Source organism: Lasioglossum baleicum, unplaced genomic scaffold (genome assembly GCF_051020765.1).
Source record: "Lasioglossum baleicum unplaced genomic scaffold, iyLasBale1 scaffold2391, whole genome shotgun sequence".
Classification (NCBI taxonomy): Eukaryota; Metazoa; Arthropoda; class Insecta; order Hymenoptera; family Halictidae; genus Lasioglossum; species Lasioglossum baleicum.
Window position 1 is genome coordinate 1 of NW_027471450.1, and position 9,566 is coordinate 9,566.

Consider the following 9,566-nt stretch of genomic DNA (forward strand, 5'->3'; position numbering starts at 1 on the left):
ATTAATGATAAATATAACGAAAATGATAAAGAAATAAAGATAAAAATAATAAAATAATATACCGTAATAAGTCGAGACAAAATTATTACAGCCCCGGCATAATATATTAATGAAATTTTCTATTCTTAAATATCTTATTAATAATGGAACAGTATTCTAATCTTGAAATCTATAATTTTAGGAATGGCTGTTCACTCCTGGCCTCCTTTTCGGTCCAGTTGTAGAAGAACGTGGTCCTTATGCCTTCATCTCACGTCCACCGATCGAAATTATCAATAGTGGAGACGCATACGATGTCCCTTGGATTTCCGGAGTGGTTAGGGAAGAAGCATTATACATAACTGGTCTGATATTTCATAATATAAAATTAATTACACTTCTGTCGTGTATATAATTGTATATAAATGTCATTTTCGTAGAATTAATCGATAATAAGACGCTAATAAGGCATCTAAACAACCACTGGGACGATATTGCACCCTATTTGCTCGGTTTTTACGATACAGTTCCGCGCAGTCAGTATAAACGGCTGGCAGAAAAGATCAGAAAACATTATCTAGGATCTGAACCATTCGACGACAAGACTCTGACGACGACGTTATATATGATAAGTCATCGAATGTTCGAGCATGGTTTCGAGAAGGCTGTGAGATTGCAAGCTGAGAAAAATAAGAGCCCCGTATGGTCCTACTACTATAATTACAAACCTACGCCCCGCCAGAGTGAACTTATGAGTAATTCGATAAACAATCTTGGTAATTATTTTTATATTCTCTAGTTGAATTTCAACAGAAGATCGACAATTAGTATTATTAGTAGTGTATGCAACGTATTAAATATTACCAGTATAAAGTATACGAAAAAGGTGCACTAAATTAACGATTTTACCCACACAGGAGTAAACTATAGCGATGACATACGCCTTGTGATCGATTCTTACATCTCAGATGTCACTGAACCACAGGATGTAAAAATGCAACAAATACTACTGGATTTTTACACGTCATTTGCTATAGAAGGGTGAATAAATTCAACAATTTTCTCAACGACTAACCACACATTTCTTTCTACACTAGTGCTGGACAATGAATCTTTAAATATTTCAGAAAACCTCGAGTCGGACATGCAGACTGGCAGCCATTGAATCTCAACGACAAAGAATTCCATTATCTGAACATATCTAACCCAGAAAGTATAAAAATGGAGTTCAACCCCGACTTTGCTCAAAAGCATTTCTGGGACTCGATAAACTTTAACGAAAACAAAGTACATTAATTATAATATAAGAAGATAATATTCTTTCAAAATTCGCTACGTTGTACTTACATATTTAATAATACTTGCGTGCCATATGTAAAATTCTAAGTAAAATTATTTCTAAACAAACGGAATCAACCTTTCAAAATGAAACATCAACGATCCCTTCTAATTCAATGCAGTGAGAATCTCTGAGCTCTACGAAATCGTTTATTCATATAAGAGGACACTTTGTACAAGTACGTACTGTCAAAACCAATTTTTATACGTTCCTGTTAGGTATTAAATTACAGATTGTTTATAAAAATTTTGACGAAATAACGTATCCCGGCCGCATGAATTAATTAATATCGCGCATGCAGACTAACACGTAACTTATATTCTAATTTACCGAGTAAATAGAAACTCGTGTAAAAAAATCGCCGCGTGAATTGCGACTATGTTTGAAATTATTAAGCGTCACTAATTTTGACATTTTGTATTCCAAAAAATTCTAAAACGTCGTACAGATACATGCAAATAAACTGTGTTAATTTGGTTGCAAAATACAGCCGGGGCTGAATAATTTTGGTTGCATAGTTTCCTTGCTCAAAATTCCCCAGAAGAATTAATTTTTTCTCTTTTGACACTTCTTTCATTTATTAATTGTTACATAAATATCAATTATACTTTGCATAACACCTCGAATTTGTTCATACCGATATTACAAGGTACAAACATCACTCATTTTTTACATATATACATATATATAGTAGTATATATAGCATATATATATATATATGCTACTTTTTCTCATACAGTAGAGGTCTGACCTCGAATTCTCACCTTCACACGCAATTCTGTGAACATTTTTCATAAAAAACGTTCATAGCGTGAATCAATAAATTTTTCAATTCCGTACAGAAAAAAAAATAGTCGTGAGCAACGAAAATAGTTTTACAACGTAGTGTAAGTTTTAGGCGTAAATTATGTTGAGTGCGAGCGGCAATTTAATCGAACATTTATTTGTGGTACAGTAAAAATTAATAAAAAATTTCTCCGGCTGCAGACAAAACGGAAACAGCAACGGGGTTTACATGTTTAATATTTACATATCCTAGAATCTAAGAACGAATTGTTCAACTACAATTGCATTTTACAAGAGCATAATGTATGAAAATTAAATTTTTAAAAATTCATTTTTTTACCTACTGTCGGTGTTCCTCATGTTCAAAGAAATTTCGTGAATATTTCGTCGTTTTTTAAGTTTCGTAAGTTTTTTAAGCTAATATCACAAATGCCTTTTCTTTATCCTAAGGTTTCTATGTATTTGAAGTATCAATTTTCTCGTATGTTAGGTCGGTAACATAGGCAGCAACACTTCTTGATAAGGATATCTCAGAACTTGGTATCTGATGTCGGTAATGTTAGACATTGAAGCATATGAAATGATTTATTAATATATTTTTTAGTTTATTCGCTGTTTCATCGTCTCAAATATTTCAAAAAATATTAATTTCCACAATTAGTTAGGAAAATAATATGAATTTTGTCACATAAGGAATAAGACTGACTACAGTGTTACTATAATATATATATAAGTATATAATAAGTATAAGTTTTATATAAGTATATATATATATAACTTATATATATATAAGTAAAAATAATTTTAAAACATTCGTATTTATATTTATAATTTATTTCATTCCAATCTTTAATCGATGCTTAATTCATTCTTGTTCGTAAATTGACTAAAATTCTAACAGCACGATCTTTCTATATTGGATAATTTTAAACGGTGTATAATTTTCAAGTCGTCCGCTTAAAATTGTAGAGGGCAGAATAAATAGTCCAATTTCTTACATGATCGGTATTTCAGAGCATCGGCCATTCTGTTATCTGATAAGTCAATTCTATAATGATCGCCTACGGTAGTACGTACTTGATAACGCAGTGACAGTCGGTAACAGGTGACGATTTTACTTCTTGGGAATATTTAGATGAATACGTGTGACAAATTTCCCGCGTGATAGCGTGCTAAGTTGTCAGTCGGCCATCAACCACCGGTACGTGCGGGTTATAAAGATACACATCGTTTATTTTATCGCGAAAATATTCGGGAATTTAGTGTAAACAGATCGTATAACTTTAAGAAAGTCAGCAGGTTGTGAATCCTCTACGATAGGTACGTATTTATACGTATTTTATCTCGATTTTCCACTTAAGTGTTCTTTCTAAAATACGTTTTATTTATGAATTAGATAATATAAATATTACGTAAATTGTCGGATTAATTGTTACGTTAATTCCTTATTTGCAAATCAACTAAATATCATAAACCCGATTTACAAAGGAAAACAGATAACTTTTCTAAAATTTCTATATCTTCTAGCATTATTTAAACGTTTCGTGTATCGAATTCGTAGCTTATTATACAACTCGATACACGAGAGCTGGTAAATATTTTGAATTTAACGGTTTTTTTAGCAGTTGAACCTTTTATAGGCGTTCATTTGTTTTCGACACGTTTAGCTTACCAATGATGTTCTATATATACGAGAATATTTATATTATCTTTTAAACATTTCTAAGTCTTGGTAGTTCCAATTGTCGTAGACATTTTTGTGACGCGTAGTCACTATCGATACCTTTGTCTGCCATCAGACGTATTATTCAACTTCATCAAGATGAAAAGGTTACGATTGTTTTTCACGTTCTAAGTCGTGTTCCGTTTCAAACAGCTGATTTCTATATTATATTCCAATATTTTCGCAAAAATTAATTGATACCGATACTGTAGATTTACTAACAATCATACGAACGTAATATTAAAATTTCACGAACCTCGTTTTGTAAATTGTATTTTTGTAGTATAAAAGATTTATTAAAAAATTATTAAATTCTGAAATAATTTGCGTTGTAAATGTTTTACAGAATTTCAAAACATTTTAAATCGTTTCCATCTGAGAAGGAAGAACCTTGACGAAGTTATAATACGTATCCAGTTACACCGGCACACAAAGTATTTACATTGCTGCATTAAAGTGCCATTTTTGTTCTGTTTTATCTTCGAATCTATCGATACCATCGATTACAGTTTTTACGTTGGCATGGATAAATAGGAATGCACGTGGACGCCAATGTATTATCTCTCTTCTTATATTTCGCTTTTTCCCTCTACCACTTCGTTTCGTCTCAACTTTTATTTACAATCTTCGCTTTTTATCATTTTACTTTTACTACCATTTTCCCCATTCTGTTTACCAATTATCTTTTATTTCCGTTTGTTTCTTTATTCTATAATTCTTTCTCTCAATTTATTTCGTAAATTGTACACGTGAAAACTCAAATCGTATTGTAAATTATACCTAACCATGATTATTGTGGCTAGTGGACACGGTAACAGCGGCATATCCTGTTGCAAACGATAAATCTCGTGGGCAGGTTATATGATTCGTTATGCTACGAATGCTCGCAAGGGTGCAGCTCTGGTCTCTTATGATACTTGTATCCTGTCATTTGTTCCATCTTTAAGCTGATCTGTCATTGAAAGGAAACTAATTCGTTCGCGTTCGTTATTTGATACTCGGCTGTTATTCGATGAAGAGAAGCATTTTCTACGTTTTATTCCTGATCAAATCTCGCACGTTTTTATGACATCGAAAAACTGTATAAATATTCATCGCGTGTTACGAAAATTCTCAAGCAAGCTTTTTCGAGCCAACTTCTTTGTTATAATGTCGATTATGTTTCGTATACGTCTGTTATCAATACACATTGATTGATATTCTTTTTTATGCTCGATAGTGATAGCTTATTTAAATAATAACCAATTAATAATGTAAATTATCGACCCGCTCTGTGGACTGACCTCGTCTTACTATTCATGATATACATGTATTCATTAGAGTATAAAGATATTTCAATGAAGTACGTCTTTAAGACATTTCTGGAAGGTGCTTTGTCACGTATGTGATAACTTAAGCGAACGTTTGTGATCTAATAAACTTCGCACACAGTGGGACCATCTCACAAGGTCAATGTCGTAATGGAAGAATAAAAATCGATGAATTTATTTTAAAAAGTTTGCAAAGTTAATATCGAGCAGAAAGATATCGATAAATGATAATTCAGTTAACATGCGTGGAATGTGCGCTGTTTAACCTCGAATCAGTGATTTGTGATTAATAGCAAGATCATTTTAATAATACAATACGTGCATAATGTGAGTTATTAATCATTTGTCACATAGTATACGGTGTATACGAATATTCTTAAAAAATTCTGACATTCTTAGTTTGGTTCTGTAGAAAATTTGAAAATTACAATATTAAATTTACACGTGTTAAATAATACGCTCGGTTTCTCAATTTGCGGATTCGTTTTACGAATGATCATTCACGAGACAAGGTATATCTAACAACAATAACAAAAATAAATAAATAAATAAAATGGGTTTTAGTTCAATGTTAATTAATGTAAATTAATTTAAACTAAAGGGTGTTTTGAAAAACGTATTATTTTCAGATCTTTTTATTCGAGTAAATCGAAATTTTGAAACCATTTAATATAATAAAAAATAATTCAAATTTCGTACGTATGACTTACAAATTCTTTAAGTGTTTGGAAAAAAATTGAACGTTAAATTAATTTTTCTTTTTTTTTTCAAAAATATATCTTGCAAGCACAAAGTTAATTTTTTTTTACGAATAAGAACAAAATAAAAAGGAGCGTTAGTTTTGTAGAACTTTTTGGTATTACGTTATCTCGCATAAATCGCGCATAAACGTAACTTCCAAATGAACTTGCTCGGTCAAACTTTCTTATTGCAAAGTAAGTGAATAAAAATTGTTACCTTGTTACCGCAAATTGCGCATATGTATTTTAGTAAAGTGTTCACGTGAATTTTTCCTCGTGTCACAGGTTGCAAACATTTCGGTGCTCAGGATCGACTCATCGCGTGCCTTGAGGAGCATGGAGAGTACTCTGACGGAATTCGAAGAAAACTTGTCCTTCGATATCGATGACCCGGACTTTGCCCCGTTGAATCCTCGTACTATTGCTCAGAATGTCCTTCGCAGCGTACAATTCACCGACATTACATTTGGCGTCAATAAACGTGAGTACATTCACTTCTGGTACAGTTACTATAGTGTACACGCGATATAAGGAAGGATATAAGCAAACAAAAACGTGACTGTTTTTAGGATGGGTACTTATCGTTATTTCCCGATTTAGCAAAGTACACACAAAGTTAGTTAACGTATTTATACGTTTCGCTGAATTTTCGCGTCGTTACAGTGTTTGCGTACGGTCATTTAGTACTTAATTATGATATTTGTTTAACTGTCTTACAATTCGCAGCGTTTGATTTGCTTACTGGGAAGATAACGCTTGTTTCGTTAGTTTGTTCGAATAAGAAACATTTGTTACGTGACAGTGTATGACATGAATTTATGAGAAAGAAGAAATGAACTTTTAATATTAATCATGTCCTTTCTTCAAAACTGTTTTCCGAAATTTTTTGATAGTCTAATAGTATCTCTACTTCTTCGAATACGATACTTTCAAGTTTTATTTTCTTAAATTTTCTTACACCTTCGGTTTCTTTTCTTCGTAAAATGATTTCCAATCGGACTGTATCGTTGTTATTATGGGATCAATTATGTGTCAAACCACCGAACGAAATATCATGTGTGGATAATGAAATATTTAGATAAGAAAACAATGAAATTGCAGAATGTTTAGCTAGTAGACTTGGCGTTACTTCTCGTTAAGTATTTACTTTCGATTTTCACCGTTTCCGGAATATATCCGAGATCTCACTAAAATCGCGTACTCCACTCGTGAAACTGGCATAAGGTTGTCATTACACTAGACGAGTGCATGATTTGCGCGCGCTTGAAATTTTCCACGAAAATTCCATCGTATTTTATAACCGGTGTCGTCAATGATGTAATGCGAAGCAATCGATGACCATTGCAGTGCAGTTTTCAATGCGGCAATTAATTATCGTTGCATAACTCGCGGACAAAAATCGCGTGGTGTTCATAGTTTACACGAAGGATGTATCAGGACGTGGAGTGGAAAATCGAGTCGGCTGTATTCTGCCTACGGTTGTATATGATAATTTTAGATCTGTTTCGGAGATTTATGATCACTGGGGGATGACGTAACTGCAGGCTGAGACACGATCGAAGCATGTATCTAATATTAATAGCTTGTTTTGTCTTCTGACATCTGCTGACTTCGTACAATGATTCAGGATAGGATTGTAATTGAAATTTTTCGATTCTAAAGCCTAGGCGATTTTCAGATTCCGGATGTTATTTATTTCAAGGGAATTAAAGTTACGTGTAAGGTGGAATGTATATTTAAAATATCTGAAATTAAGGTTAATAAATAATTATAATATGTAATAAATAAGTGACTGCTGGGCAGAGATATTAATATAATAAATGATCATGTAAATAATTCAATTTTGTATAATATTAATTTTTAAACGGGACAGGAAGTAAATTATTTATAATATCTCATTTATTAACCAAGGTATTATATACTTATACTTGGCAGTATATATTATTTGAATCAATTCAATTGTACTTTGCACGAAGGAAACGTGTACTGTCAGTATACCAAAGGAATAATATTTAAAAATAGTATGTCGCGTATCTTATTTAATTTCGTATACCGATTTTATAAACTATAAATAATTGATATAAATTCAATAGTTTAAACTATAACATCCTTATAAAATTTATGAAGTCCTCTTAATAGGTCGTATATTACGTATGAATAGTAAAATCAGGGAATATTACATCAATAATAATTGTTGTCATCGATAGATGTCAGTAATTTGCATTATGTACTCTTGTATTCGTTCTGCGTTTCTTTCAATTTTGCATATTATATGAAAGAAGACGAAAGAAGGTATGCTGATCTTAAAAATTTTTATTCTGGACACAGACAATTATGCATTCTGAAGCTTATCGTATTGCTAGTTGCCAGCTGATATTTTATCACGTATGAAACGATCTTGTTACGTTAAATGACCACACATTATACTGATAGTGACGTCAAAGTACATTGTTTTAGTGTTTCTATCTTTTTGCAACAATACCTTCTTTAATACAAAATTTTGTAAACCTACAAAATTTGTGGATTATATCTTTGAAGGAAAAAAAAAATGATTGTATTAAGTTTCCACTTCATGATCAATTGAAAAAGAAGAAAAAAGGTACATATTTGTGTGAATATTCGCAGTTCAGTATTTATTGTATCGTTATTATGTCAGTGATCGTGAAGATATTCTCATAATGATTCTCATAGTGGAAAAGTTATTATTAAAATTATTAAGTAAAATTAATTGTAAAGTTCACGATTTATAAATAAAATTTAAAACGATTTTCATGATCGAAAAAAAAATAAAAAATAAATCGTAACATTGTTCTTCGTTGATACGTTACATACGTTGCACCTATAAACCCGCGAAATTTAAAAATACATATTGCCGCGTTCACAATGTTACAAAAGATCGCGTCGACTGTGAAACTAAACTTCACTTTCACTTGCAAAGCACAGTAATTCGAGTTTTCACTAAAACTTCAATTTCACGTTAATTCGCTGATAAACCGCATTCCGTTAATTCCAAATGATCTATAAACCCGCTTAATCCACGGTAGTTAAGTTAATCACAGTATTCAAATTCGTCGATTTGTTCCGGAATTTCTAATCACTCCGTTTGAAAGCTAGTTTACTTTATCGATGTAGCATCTGGAATGATACTGCTTTTTACCGCACGGTAAATTGAGGGCGTTCATATCGTAAAGAAACATTTCATACGATGCATCGTCGTTCGATTCGCGGCAACGTGGAATGATATAGTTATCTCTGCGGTTCTATTATTATATTAGACACGAAACATGCATAGTTTGCGAGACAAGAACTTGATCTACGGACAAAATTGGATCCACGTGGATATCAGCTTTCTTCCTGAGAAATCAATCTCGAGTCGGTGTGTCGTATCTAACCTAACCTAGCCTGCGTCTGGCGCGTGCGTTAATCGCATAGATAACGACGGTCCTTTGTTCAACCGGCAACAAGAATCCCGTTGCATCGCTCAGCCGACAGTGACCTGTTGCACTCGGATGTGTCATCAATTTTTTTTTCCTTTTCCACATTCTTAGCCTTCTATCTTTCTTATTCTAATTTCTTTTAGTTCCAGAGGCTGTAACGTCGATTCGAAATCTGGATTTTTATTCCTCTAACCATTGGTTCGTTGACATCACCGATAATTCCACTGTAATTGTTATAGATTTATAATGAAA

General features: G+C 32.4%; 2 protein-coding genes across 2 annotated transcripts; both read left to right on the plus strand.

Moving 5' to 3' along the window:
* Window positions 1-181: 181 nt before the first annotated feature.
* Window positions 182-1,275, plus strand: LOC143221438 (carboxylic ester hydrolase-like; the record flags this gene model as incomplete). The annotated part of the gene is made up of 4 exons (XM_076446887.1): window positions 182-344; window positions 420-755; window positions 897-1,020; window positions 1,107-1,275. Coding segments are annotated over 4 exons (792 nt in total), but the record flags the coding sequence as incomplete, so codon positions are not given.
* Window positions 1,276-4,363: 3,088 nt separating this feature from the next.
* On the plus strand, window positions 4,364-9,253 carry LOC143221437 (uncharacterized; the record flags this gene model as incomplete). The annotated part of the gene is made up of 4 exons (XM_076446886.1): window positions 4,364-4,381; window positions 6,163-6,358; window positions 6,447-6,451; window positions 9,153-9,253. Coding segments are annotated over exons 1-4 (320 nt in total), but the record flags the coding sequence as incomplete, so codon positions are not given.
* Window positions 9,254-9,566: the final 313 nt, after the last annotated feature.